At 41.1% G+C, this 14,563-nt stretch overlaps 1 protein-coding gene across 1 annotated transcript in view; it reads left to right on the top strand.

The window, feature by feature from the left end:
• Positions 1-14,563, top strand: part of atrn (attractin) — a 149,942-nt gene that overhangs the window by 10,883 nt on the left and 124,496 nt on the right. The window contains exons 2-5 of the mRNA XM_083924040.1: positions 2,224-2,307; positions 7,825-7,938; positions 8,100-8,228; positions 13,293-13,489. Coding sequence (XP_083780166.1) covers positions 2,224-2,307; positions 7,825-7,938; positions 8,100-8,228; positions 13,293-13,489 — 524 coding nt within the window. The remainder of the gene's footprint in view (positions 1-2,223; positions 2,308-7,824; positions 7,939-8,099; positions 8,229-13,292; positions 13,490-14,563) is intronic.

Below are 14,563 nucleotides of genomic sequence, written 5' to 3'. Positions count from 1 at the left end.
CTGTAGTATGTGTTTCCTGTAAAGTTAACTTCAAAACACCCTTGGCCTTGGACTTTGAGCCACCGATCCCAATACAGCTGGGGCTATTGGCCTGAACCTCTGCAGCTATGGTTGCAAGCTTAAGTTTGCAATAACAAGGAGTTGCGGCACACTTGTTGCCTGGATGCAAGTAACTTTGTTGTGGAATACACACCGGGGATCTCCCCAGAAGTTCTGAGTATGATTAAGTTATCAATTTTGTGCTGAAGTTATGAAGGAACAACATCTTGTTTTTGAACAGATTTGAAATTCAAACACATTAAGTCGAGCACTTGAGCTTTTATTGATCGATGGGTTTAGGTTGTTATTTTAATGCAGAGATCTTTACTGTAGCTGGACAGGGGAGGGGTGTGATCTCTGCAGACTTTACTCCAAAGCCGTGCTGGGAGACTTGCTTTGGAACAAGACTGTGATTGGGTGTGTTAGCAGAGTCATCGCACTGTGAGACCTACATTAGTAATGATACAATCTCATCCAAGTGTCCCCTGTGTAATTCAGCTCCCTATGTGCTACTGCATCATCAAGCTGGAATTGATTAGGCAATAACAGAGAGGGCGCGGTGCTGTACTACTAGACTGTTTGCGGTTGCCCGCATAGTGTCGGCCGCAGGTAATAATTTGCCGTGAGTTTAATCATTCTCCTCCACCGGAGCTGTCATTTTTGCTTGCTTTCTTAACCACTGTGCTGCATGGACTAAAAAATGACATGGCAGAAGTCAGTGTTTACCTGCGCCCTCTATGCTCCGCTGACTGGCTCTTGTGTAACAACGTTGCGTGTAATCGTTTCTATTGTCGTCACTGCGGGACATTCTTAGAAAATTAAAACTGCAACGGTATTATTTTATTCAGACGTTCTATCTCTCCTTACATGCCAGCTAGCTAAAATGATGTTCAAAAAGTTTTCATTTGATTTCTTTGAATAATGCTGGATATATATGTACAGTAATATGTAGTCACCACACTTATGTTGCTGCATTGTTGTTTTTAGACATGAGTTTATAATCGGATACATTTAGAATACACTGCTGGTAATATTGCTTGTTTTTTCAAATAAAGGATAATGTATTGACTGGCTTGGAAAAGGTTGCCGTTTAATCGTACTAATTAACAACATAATAATCAACATTTTGAAGTATTCTGTACGGTTCTGTTTGTGCTACACGTTGTCAGTGGTCATAGAAATGTTATTATAGGTCACTGAAAAATCTTGCCCATGAAAATGAACCCTGCAAAATACAAAAATGACATGAAGGGTTACTGATGATTGTTTTATTATTGAGTTAACTGACGGGAAAATAAAAATAAACGTTAAGCCTTTAACATATCAGAATAAAAGCAAACTGTTGAGCTTTGTCTGATCACAACCCATATATACTGAGGTTATAAGTATATTAAACAGGGATCCTCATATTTGAGAAGCTGTAATGAAAGGAAAAGGGTTTGCTTGATAAACGAGTGACTCCTTGTCTTTGTCCACCCACTTTTTATTTAAGCACAAAATTGATTCATGAATTTGAACCAAATTTCATGGCAATCCATCTACTAGTTAAATATTTAAGTGAAATACCTACCTCTCCACCTGTGTTGTCAGTATCCAGCTGTATAATCTGAGGTCACACCCTTTCAAAATACGATTTCCAGGTCAAAAAACAGACGACAACGGCTGAACATGTGAACAATTACGATCACCTCTTTCTAGTTAGAAAGAAAGAGGTAAAATGGCAATTGCATTGTTTTTTAAAAAACTCAGATCTGTTCTAACAACGGGGAACATAGCACTGCCGAGTTGTAAGCATACGAGACTCTGACCGGCTTAGACCCGGAAATCATATTGTGAAAGGGCGTTACATCAGGGCCTGACATCCAGATTGCTAATTGAATACCTTTGTTTTGTTTTTTATACTGTTGGTTACATTGATTTCAGAGGCATGTTACTTTGCATGATATGCAAAGGAGATGACATTGATTTTCAGTTAAACAGTCAACAGTTTGACTGGTAGGAAACATTTTTTTTTCCTGTTCTGGTGATGAATTCCATGTGGAGCAATTTGACGCTCTGCTTTTTAATGTGACACATGCAAGCCGTTCTCAGTCCACCTTGGAGCAGAAGACCCCAAGTCCAATTTCACAAAATGTTCCATCTTCATGTGTAACCTTGAATCTCTTTTCTCTCCTTTTCTCTCAGGTTGACGGGGCCCTCTGGTCAGCTGACTGACGGTCCAGGAAACTATAAGTACAAGACCAAGTGCACTTGGCTGATCGAGGGACAGTAAGTAGAAAGCACATCCAACCCCTCGGGAGAAATAACAGATCAGGACTTTGCAACAATTATGTCAACTGAATTTCTCAATTCAGCTAAAAACAGCTCTAGGAATGTTATAACAAAGTCAGTATTCTCTCATAAGGGGTTTATAATAGACTACTTGGAACGACTGATGATTTTGTCCAGACTGTGTAAATATGTTGAACAACATTTTTAATAATAAAGTAATAATGTTTCAGATGATTTTTGGAGGTGGTCAAACATCTGTGCTGCTTATAACGTGACAGCTGGTCTCTCTGCAGCCAGGACAAAGACCAGAGCTCAAAATACTTATTTCTGTGAACATGATGAAAATGAGGGCACGACCACAGTGATTCTTGGAGATTAACTAAAGGTTGAGTAAATTAGCACGCGCTAGTGCATGTCATTTTTTAAAATTACACGCACCAAAAAATGTTTTACTGCACCATCTGGAGTATTTGTTCTCCTCCATCAACTGCTGCAGCATTTTCTTTTCTTTTTTTTTTGATGACATTTCAAATGTCATGTGTCATCATTTCTTTAGAGCTGACTTTCCCTTTTAGTTTTCTCAAAAACTGTACAACAAAATAACTTCAGATTTTACATGGTCATAGTCAGGGTCTCATCCTGGACAGGAGTTCTGCAAAGGAAAGTCATTATTCCTTTTTAAATGATCAGAGTTTATTCACTGTCTTACAATATCATTTGAGGTGACTGTCCTTGTACAGTCACAACTTCATATTTTATATCATCAGGTTGAAAATGGTCGTGTGGCGTGAGAGCGTATGAAAAGTATTAAATGCATGAGTCTCACGATCAGTGAGTGAGAGCTGGAAGCCCTGCCCAACATATTCTCCAAGGTAGTACCAAGTTGAGTGCGTTGGTGCCCGTGGAGCTGAGAATTACATGCATTACTGTAATGTATTATGTGGTATTTTGAGCCCTGAAGACCGTAGACTCACTAGGGTTGGGCGACATGATGACAATATATTATCAAAACGATATAAGAAATCTCTGTACAGTTGCTTTCACAAGTTTTTTTTTTATTTGTAGCTCTCTATATTAAGTGCAGAGAAATTTGTCAGCGCCATAGTCCAAGAAACGTTTCCCCAAGTTGACAATAAAGTATAATTGAACAATGTCAAACAACCAGGGCCCGAAATGCGCTATGCCGATATTAATGCCATTTGGACGACACTTTACATTCTGATCCTTGCATGTTGTGTTCATTTTGGACTAATTAATCTTAATAAAACTATAAAATACTCAGTACTTCTCATTTGTCAATTAGTTAATTCACACAGGAGTATACAAAAATAGGCTTTACCATGTGGTTATTTCATTTATATTATTTATTGAATTACCAGAAAACATCGTTATTGAGCTCTAAGACACACTACATGTTACCGTTATTGTCTTCATCCATTAAATCAGTTTCTGGCATTAAGAAGAAAAGGCTGAAGACTGACACCTAAACTGTTGAGACAGCTGAAAGAAGGACTGTGAAAACCGCGGCTGCAGGTCAATATTTCAAGGGTGCTCATAATGACTGTTGTATACACAGTCACTGCTCTCCTTCACTGACAAACGCTCCAGCATTAGAGGATTTACAGTATCCAGAAGGTGATGGATGGAAATAAATGGCAAAGTAACTGTCAGAAATTCAATCCTGCTTCTCTATTGTTTCAGTCAGCATAACCACACTGTATTGATTCAGAGCGCTGGTTCTTAATTTTTCTTGGCCGCCGGCTCATCCGAACCATAAAAGTCTTTGATTACATTTGCATTTTAGGCATTTATCCAACATTGTCATGGGGGGGGGATCTCACACTTATGTTTCCTTCGACAGGACATGTAGATGTTACAGGGGTTTGAACTGCTGACCTTCCTGTTCCTGTATAGCTTCTCTAATCTCCATGCCTGCCTGTCGTTCGGTGTTTTCATTACGTACTAATGGCGCTTTAATATGCTGTCTTGAGACCTCAGCCCGTACTTAACAAGAGGTTAAAACAGGGACATGTGCGTGGTATGCATCAGAATGACAAGGATATTTTGAAGCTTAGGACATACATTCACCCTGAGCTGCAGTTCAGTGTGTCTGCAGTGGCCTGAAGTGACTTCACCCAAAGGCAGTGAAATGATGACCGAAATAAGGCTGTGCTCTGTGCTTTTCTGCCATGCTGCTCACACAGACCTCAGTGGTAATTCCTGATTTAGAATAAGAGTTTCTTTGTCGCATCTTTCCAGTCACTCCTTACTTTTGATTCATTGTTTACCAGTCACAAGCCTTCTTCTTTAATCGAACCTCGGGGCTGTTGCCATTTGTCCATTTGTTTGCCTGCAAGGGGGAGGAGAGGGAGGAAGAGCCCCAGTTTCACTCTCATAAATAAAATTTGTCAAGAGAAAAATGTGACTATTAATAACATTTCCTGTGCGTCTTGTGGCCTCCATCATAGATACGGTAAATGGGCCTTTGTACTCTTCCCTCCTCCTTTTGAACGATTTAATTTTGCCATTTTAACCAAATTTAGAGCAGGGGAAGAATCTGATGAATGTCTTCCATCAAAGACTGATTAAACAACTTGTTTTTTCACATTTTGCTTTCCTTTACAATGGAGAACAGGTGAGTTTACGGATGGTTAGTTGTTGTTTTTTTACAAAGTCTTTTAATTGAGATTTTCCAACACACTGACATAAAGTGTGGAGAAACATAAAAGGACATTTACAACACTATGTCAGCAAATCCCTTAAACTCTGTCCCAGCCCCACACTCAACCACATCCGGTCAGAACCAGACTGGGACAAATCATGCACGTTCATACACACACACAAAGAAAAAGTCCGATAGAAAGAAGAGAAGGAGAGATATAGAAAGTAGAGAAAAAATAAATGATAAAAAATATGGATGGCTAGTTTATGCATTTAATTTGCTGTGTAAATGTGCAATATCCATAACCCACTATATTTCATGCAAACATGGATCCAGGCTAGGAGGAAATCTCCAACAGACAAATACCTGAAGAGTTTTGTTGTAGGTGGTATATTTCTGTTAATCATCCACCTATTCTTAAAATCCCATTAACTCTGCTCATGTAGCCTTCAGCTAGTGAAACAGTAACTTTCAAAAACTGTTTGCAGTGCTAGTGTGAGTGAACGCGGATGGGTGACAGGGTATTGTTAGAAATATCAATACTTCTTATTTCAGTGACATTAATAAGTTGTAAAGTGATCTTTATTTTGGGATTTTGAGCAGGGAATTGATAAACCTTATTTCCCAAGTTTCCCGACACAGTTATCAGCATTGTGACGATACACAATGAGCATAATCTTCAAAATAGTGGATTCAACACACTGGAAAACTGGAAGTCCGGAGGTGGCACAGGCTGCCAATTATTCACACAGAATTAGCTGTTGCATGGGGAGCAGCGTTTTGAGTTGAGCATAGAAACGGTTTGTGTGCCCTGGGCTCTCTGATCCCGTTTTTCTTAGAGTTGGAGCAGTTGGAATTTTGTCTGCAAAAGTTCAACAACAATTAAAGAGCTGGAATCCGAGAATTAGATTTTGGGCATGTTTTCAAGCCTTTATTATATAGGACAGGCAGAAAATGGGGTGAGAGAGAGAGAGAGAGGGGGGGAGACAAGCAGCAAAAGGCCGCAGGTCGGAGTTGAACCCGCGGCCTCAAGGACCTTCAGCCTTTTTATATGGGGAGACTGCTCCAGCCGCTGTTCCACCCGCCTCCCCGGAATCAAGGCATGGCAACTTTATTTGTATAGCACTTTTCATACACAAGGCAGACTCAAAGTGCTTCACAGCACAACATGTCATTAATTAAAATGCATTACAGAAAGACAAAGAGAGACAATAATAAAAACAGTGCGGACGTTAAAAGTGCAAAGGTTTAGCAGAAAGCTAAGGTGAACATGAAAGTTTTCAGTCTAGTTTTAAAAGTGGTCAGAGTGGGTGAAAGTCTCAAATCTTCAGGAAGTTTATTCCAGCTGTTTGTTGCATAATGACTGAAAGACGCTTTCCCTTGATTTGAGTTTACTCTGCGAACCACTAACAGATTGGAGGATCTTAGTGATCTAGAAGGCTTATGTAGTGGGAGCATATCAGTGATATACCTCGGCCCTAGACCATGTAGTGATCTATATGTGAGCAGGAGGATTTTGAAATCAATCAATTCTCTGACGTACAGGAAGCCAGTGTAATGATTTAAGAATTGGTGTAATGTGCTCACATTTTCTGGTCTTTGTTAGAACTCTAGCAGCAGCGTTCTGAACAGGCTGTAGCTGCCTGACAGTTTTTTTGGGAAGACCTGCAAGGAGACCATTACAGTAGTCTAGTCTACTGTTAATAAAGGCATGGACAAGTTTTTCTAAGTCTTGAGCTGACATGAGCCCTCTAAGTCTTGTTCCATTTTTAAGGTGATAGTAGGCCGATTTTGTTACTGATTTGATGTGACTGTCGAAATGTAAATCAGAATCCATAATAACCCCAAGATTTCTGGCTTTATTCGAGGTTTTCAGGGACAGTGATTGAAGGTGTTGGATGACTTTAAACCTTTCTTTCTTAGCACCAAAAACAATTATCTCAGTTTTATCCTCATTTAGTTGAAGGAAATTTTGGCACATTCAGTGTTTGATTTGCTCAATGCACTGGCACAGATGATCTATGGGGCGATAGTCATTTGGTAATAGCGCTACATAGATTTGGGTGTCATCGGCATATCAATGGTGGTCAATGTTATTATTTTGCATGATTTGTCCTAGTGGGAGCATATAGATGTTAAATAAAGTTGGCCCCAAGATTGAAATTGGGGGACTCCACACGTTACGTTGGTTTATTCTGATACAAAGTCGACAATGGAAACAAAATAGTTCCTATCTTGTAGATATGACTTGAACCAGTTTAAAACCCACCCAGTTTTCCAACCTGTCCAAAAGTATTGAGTGGTCGACAGTGTCAAATGCAGCACTGAGGTCCAATAGCATCAATACTGAAGTTTTGCCAGAATCTGTGTTAAGACGGATGTCATTTCTAAGTTTAATAAGGGCCTTGCTATGAAAAGGTTGAAATCCAGACTGGAGGTTGTTGTGGCAGCCAGTAGAAGCCAAGAAGTGAATCAGAAAATTTACTTTATTTTTCTTAAACAAGAACTCAAGCCGATTATCAAAATAGTTGGTGTTTAATGTACCGGTAATAGTCGGTAAATATTTGCAGCTTTACTGTAAAAGCTACAAAAGTGTCTTTGTGGCACCAACTTATCAGCTAGTCAGCTGTCTTTGTACGCACTCAAATTAAGTGTTCAACGCTCAAAATTTTCAGTCGGAAGGACCCCCACACCCCCAGCTTCATATGTGTTGAAAAGAAATCTGCACCCTTGATTCTGAAAACATAGGTTTGACTTCTAATGATGCTGTTTGGTTTGGTTAGTATTACAGCATTGGCCAACCCAGACACATGTTCTCATAGTGTGTGTGTGTGTGATTGTGTGTTTTCCAGGCCCAACACTATACTCCGTTTACGGTTCAACCACTTTGCCACTGAATGCAGCTGGGACCACCTTTACGTGTACGACGGAGACTCCATTTACGCCCCCCTTCTTGCTGCCTTCAGGTATGTCTGCTGTGTCTTCTTTACTTTTCCTCAGAATATTCGTGTCAGAGCAGAAACGCCTCTGTTTTATGGCGGATGTTTAGTAACAGCCTGACCTTCATATTCATGTCAGTTTAGGAATAAAATCTCTGTGTGTCATAAATTGTGGGTTATTGTTGCAGTGGTCTGATTGTTCCTGAGCGTTATGGGAACGAGACAGTTCCAGAGGTGGTTTCTCAGTCCGGCTTCGCCCTGCTGCACTTCTTCAGTGATGCTGCCTACAACCTGACTGGCTTCAACATTTCCTACAGGTGAGAAGAACACAACATACAAATCATTAAGCCTGTGAATATTCTCATTTGTCCAGGTCATCGTTATCCCCAAAGCAATTTCAGTCAAAAGCAACAGGACTTGGTTATTTGTCTAGGAAGACGTTTCACCTCTCATCCAAGAGGCTTCATCAGATCATGTACGCATCTGACCAGGCTGGGACTGGTCCAACTAACTGGTGTGGAGATCCAGTCCACAGTCGTTTGAGAACAACTGTTCACAAATGGCCTCCTGTGACTCCAACGACTGTCATTAAGACACAAAAGAGCACTAACAAAGTCCAAACCAAATTCCCACCAATGTCACTCTAACGACGGCCGTTGGCACTTGGAGCACAAAGGGTTTCAGTGACATCATCGGCCTTGTGCGAGGTTAAATACCTGGATCTCACACCAGTTAGCTGGACCAGTCTCAGCCTGGTCAGATGCGTACATGACCTGATGAAGCCCCTTGGATGAGAGGTGAAACATATTCCTAGACAAATAACTAAGTCCAGTTGCTATTGACTGAAACAGCTTTGGGGATACAAATCATTAATTCTACCACTTTCCGTTTTGATTTCATTTTGAAGAAACATGCAATCACATTTCTAGAATATAATCAAATCTTCTTCCTAAAAGGCTTAAATTAAATGTTAAAAACAAAATGAAATGTTGTCATTTGTCTTGCTTCCATTGCTTCCCATTGGTTTTGAAGCTGTAATGGCAGCCTCCATTATCCTCTGCAGCTGAGTGTGCGGTGCCGCCAGGCCACAGGGCTAACATCTTTCAGGGTCCACTCATGATTGTGTCAGTCACTGGGTAAAAATACAGTATCTGCTCAATGACAAGGACTTTGATACTGATCCCTGATCTGAGAACCTCTGTACAAATAACTTATGTTTTACTGGCTGGTTGTATTTATTCAGGTGAAGGACCCTCTTCACATTCTTCTTTGGGACACCATGACACATACAAAGCTATCACTTTCTGCATGACTCAGCCTGTGCGCTGGCACGACTGCTTGACAGTGAGTGGATCATGTCAGGCTGCTGTCCTCCATTTGCTGCAGGTTTTTTTTTTTAAAACAGAGCAGATATGAGCAGTCTAACAATAATTTGAATAACTAGCTACACCGGAAAGCCCGAACCATATGCCGACGCCCCCCAGATGCTAAATTGTCGTTAGACAGATACCCGATAGGTTCAGAGATTTAGTGTTAGTATAACAGAGCACAGAGGTGATGATGGTCCACCACAGAGTCTTTATTTTACTGGTATACATGTATAAGAATATATACTGAAGTATAACTAACTGTAAACTTATTCCTGTTTTGGATGTAATTATTGCACTGGAAAGAAAGTTAAGAGAGAGAGAGAAATCTAATAGGCTATTAGTCCTACAGCAGGGATGTTTGCAGTGTTACGGCAGCAAAGAGGAGAGTGAAATAACAAGAGGCATCAGTAGAAATGCAAGATATAATCCATATGTAAACAGCAAGTAAAAAGCAAAATCTAGTAAGCAAACAGACTGGAAGATTGAATGCACAGGAGTCACACAGTGGAAATTTTGAGTGAGTTGTCAGATTTGGTGTGACAGCAGCAAGAAGGAAGTGTCTGCATGGTCGTATAAATGTTCTAGGATGGTTTTTATGAGGGGGGAAAAGATGCAATCTGAAATGGTTTTGGTCTTTTACGTGAATGTTCACGTGATTTCAGCCCACTATGAATGTCCGCATTCTTTGACTTAAATTTTAATTAAAATGTACTTCCTCTTTGTGGAGTGTAAAGTGTTCATCCCATGGTCTTTTTCAGCACTTACTTACATCAAATAAGCCGTCGTGACAGCTTTTTTAAAAAACTTTTTAAACTATTAACTGAGAAATCCGGGAGAGTTGCTAACAGCCGGACGTAGCCAACACTGATTAGCTCGGGGCAGTATGGTGAAGGCATTAAATCATTTTTTTTTTAAACACTAATACTGCTCAAAATAACACCAAACCATGCAGTAGCATGATTAGAGTCCCTTAACAGAAAACAAAGCATTTTGACCTCTTGGATTGACTTTGGTAATCCACTTGAATGGACTTTACTATGAGAGGTGCTAGTACAGGGGCCAGTAGGTAAGTCTTTAAAACTCTCTTATAATAAACTTTGGATTCACTAATTACGTTTTTGGCGCTTCGTTTGATGTGTAGGAATTCTTCTCATGCTACTGCAGAGGTTTGGTGTTGTTTTGACAGACAGAGCCGGCCTTCCTAACCAGCCTGTTTAGTCTCCTCCTGTCAGTGGGGGAGATTCTGTAGCCTCAGCAGAACACTCTGTAGAAAGACGGCTAATGCTATAAGCAAGCAATTTATTCCGGTTGTCCATGTGCCACGCATTCAGTCGCCTGTTTTAATATGGCAGTGATACTCTGTCCTGTCATTTGTGGGTCCAGTTGTGGATATACTGTATTTCAGTACTAATGCAACACTGCACGTGTAGGATTTATAAAAGGGTAATCTTTGGTACTCTGGTACTATCAGCCTAAAACACATGCAATATAAATCAGCAACAACACACTTTGTTTAATCATAACATCAATGCTTTCTCTTGACCTATTTTCTACAGTAGCCTTTACAGACATACATATTTATACGTTCTTCGGGTTCATTTGAGGTCAAGATTGAACTTCTGTCTCCTTTTTCCTCTGATTTCTTGTATTTGAACCCAGGATTAATGACCAAAACTCCACCCATGCGTCATGCATTTTTCTGCATGATGACTTCTCTTTTGCGCTGTCAATTCCCATTAGTCTGTATCTGACATCAGTTTTCCAGAGACCAGTTGGGACATCTTTAGGGCAAAAAAAAAACACTTTTATAGATCTGTGAGTAAGAACAGTAAAACGGTATAAATACACATATGAAAAAAACATGTATGTCCATGTATCTGTGTACGACAGCAACGCCACACATACAGTATAACAAACCAACATTCACACAAATGGGAAAGATCCAAAACTGTCATCCTATTTCTCTGAGCCGGCTGCTTCGACTGACATGAAAGTATTTAAAGTGAAGCTTGTCTGTTCCAAACATCTGCAAAGGGCACAATGGACCCCTCCATGTTGTTTTTTCCCTCGCTTATTGGTACCGTCGCCATAGCGATGGTATTGAAGTTGGGCAGAGAAACACATTATCGGATAAAAGCAAAGTGCCCCCTGGGCCCCCGGTCTTTGGTGTCTCGGAGAGGTGGAGGAGCCGAAACATCAAACCATGAGGCTGCCAAAGAGCATGAAAAAATGACTCGGGCCCTTTGTGGCATCTGTTCATCTCTGTTCGTCTGTTCGTCCGTTTTCAGGGCAAGAAAACTCCCAAGCGTCTCACTTTAGTCTCTCTCTCTTTGATGGATAATGATATGTTTGCGATGAGTTTACAACAAAACTTTGGACATTGACTTGTTTAGTCTGGTACTAAAAACAATAGGAACATTATCTTAGTATGTCTGGCTATATTTTTGTATTTTTTCTTTAGCCAACAGATTTAATAAAAAGACCAAAAGTAACAATGACTTGATCTACTAACAAGTATTGTTGATATATCTTTTTCCTCTGTGCCGTAGAGCTCCATTGTTGTCCAAAAACGATTGAATTCACCCCAGTGAGCCACACTGGGTGACTTGTTCCTTTGTTACATGGACACTTTTGAGTCGATGCATTGATTCCTACATTGTGCTGCTTCTCTAAATGCTAAGCGGCGACCTCAAGGGCTGAAAAAAAGAAGCCAACGCAGAGGTGCCCCCAAAAAGACCTGCAGTTCCTTGAACGGCCACTTGAGGCTGGCTCCAAAAGTGAGTTAATCCCCATAGATCCCCATGTTAAAACAGCCAACTTGTTTAAGCCTGGTACGAAAACGATTTTGGTCTCTCTAACTAATTACCCATCCATAACTGTGTGTGTGTGTGTGTGTGTGTGTGTGTGTGTGAACTATATTAAGGTGACCCAATATTCTTTGTGCGTTCTCTTGCTGGACAACAGTGAGTGACAAGGGTGTGTGTTAATTCTGGTCATGTAGTCAAAATGGTCGTTCCATTTTGCAGTCAGCCTTCTCAGCCAGAAAAACAGTAACTTTCTAAAAGTGTGCAGCTCTACTGAGAGTGAATGGGAAATATCAATACTTTTTACTCCACTGAAAAAAGTTCTCAAAACCTATTTAAAATGTGTAGTATGGGATTTGGACATAATAGTTAACTGTATTTTTTTAATTATTCTTTTTTTTTGGCAGTTTTTCAAGCCTTTATTATATAAGGCAGGAAATGGGGTGAGGGAGAGGGGGGACATGTGCAGGAAAGGGCCGCAGGTCGAAGTCGAAGTCGAGGCTGCTGCCTCGAGGACCTTCAGCCCCTTTACATGGGGCGACTGCTCTAACCACTGTGCCACTGGCCGCCCCTTATTTTTTTTTTTGTCAGGATGCATTTGTTGTATATCTGTCACTTCTGCCCTTTGAAAAGAGTCTCTGTTCCCATTTGTGCTGACACCTGTTTTGTAGATGATTTCTTAACAGATTTATTCTGCACAGACATGAGATATACAGTCACTAAAAAGAACATGCTGCCCTGATTCCAGCAGCATGTGTGTGATGCTCGTAGGTTCTGATTTGTTAGATTTCGGGAGCACAAAGTGTGTCCATGGGGTGCTAATGAAAAAAAAACTCAATTTACAGCAGAAATGGCCTGTTGAGAGCGTCTGCAGTGCTGTTTTACTGCAGACTCTGGGAGTTTACCATCTGTTTTTCTGTGCCTGTAGTGACTTTATATCAGCCAGTTAGCTCGGCCTCCAGCTCGATTGCTGCTTTGCTGCAGGCCGCCCTCTGAGATGAATGACAAGTGTTGAGGCAGGCGCTTGACCAATCGCGATCCCTTCTGCTCTCTGAAGGGAAATGTTACAGCTTTAAGTCTGGAGACAGCCGAGGTGCTGCTCGCCCAAAAGCAGATGTAACGTCATCATTGAAAGGCGTTCCTGATGTTTTATTCAGTGTCTGTGGTTTCTCACCATCTCTGTTTCTACCTCTTTCCTCCCTCCCAGGGTAAACACATGTCCCAACAACTGCTCCGGCCGTGGTGAGTGTCGTGTGAAGAACTCCACTGGCTCGGTGTACTGCGAGTGTGAAGAAAACTGGAAGGGTGCAGCCTGTGACGTCCCCTACTGCCTGGCTGACTGTGGCTACCCTGAAAGAGGTCGCTGCCAGGACAAGACCTGCGTCTGCAAGCCCGGATGGCAAGGTGGGCTGGCACTGCAGCAGCATCCCTTCGGCTGCCAGTGGTGTGACATCATTGTCTCGTACACTGAGCTGCCAAACCATCCTCAGTGACTTAAATTAACTTCTTACTGGCTCTATGTACTCTGTGCAGAATGAACAGTGGCACTGGTCTCCGGGGTGGTGAATCATACATTCTCCTGCCAAGATTAATTTTTAACAGCCAAATGTATTAATATTATTTTATAGAGATGGTACGGTGCTTTTAGCAGTAGAAAAAAATGAAGATTTAATGCATCAACTGACTACTGTGTCTGTATGATCCAGAGCTGTGGATCACATTTGGAGTGCAAAGTGATACGATATGATAATAGTGGAAGACTACAGACCATATAACAAGCCACATGGTTCCGGGCCTCTGCACAGCTGCCAACATCCTCCACTTGTTCAGTGATTCAAATAGAATGAATGAAACAAAATTCAATTTGGTTACCAGGCTAATGTATAACTGAGGTAGTTAACTAATCTGCTTAAGTGCCCAATGTACCGCCCCCCCCTTTGAACGGCTAAAGAGGTTTGGGACTCAACTCATTTAATTATTTTAAAAACGTATGATTAAGAGAAAGAAAGAGGATTTAATGGAGGAATTAGGAATGTTTGACTTGGGATCCTGCTGCCTAATGACCCAACCACAGCATCCAGCAGTGAGGGATGGTGTTCAGGCTAATCCTTTTTATGGAGATGTCTGTTAAAAAAAATCAACCCCACCCCCCCCCCCCCCACCCCCACCCAAGACCGTAGTGGATGTTTTTTATGGGCTAAAACCTAAATGACCAACCATTTCACCTTATGTTTTGCATCACTGTCCAGATATGCTGTACAGTACTATAATGGGGAGCAGAGCTAACATGCCCAGGAGTAAACAAAAAAGTAAATAGCCAGTGCAGCTGAGTGCTTAGTAGCTCCAATGAAGCAGTTGGAGGTTTAGTAAAGCGAGCGTTACCGACTCAATCTGTCCAGGTTTTGCTTGTTTATCTGGTGATTCAACCCAGTGCCTCTTCAGCTTTAAGCCTCCACCACTTTTACTGAGGCTCACGCT

The sequence above is a fragment of the Echiichthys vipera genome (assembly GCF_963691815.1).
Source record: "Echiichthys vipera genome assembly, chromosome: 12".
NCBI classification, from domain to species: domain Eukaryota; kingdom Metazoa; phylum Chordata; class Actinopteri; order Perciformes; family Trachinidae; genus Echiichthys; species Echiichthys vipera.
This window is presented reverse-complemented; position numbering and strand designations above follow the sequence as displayed.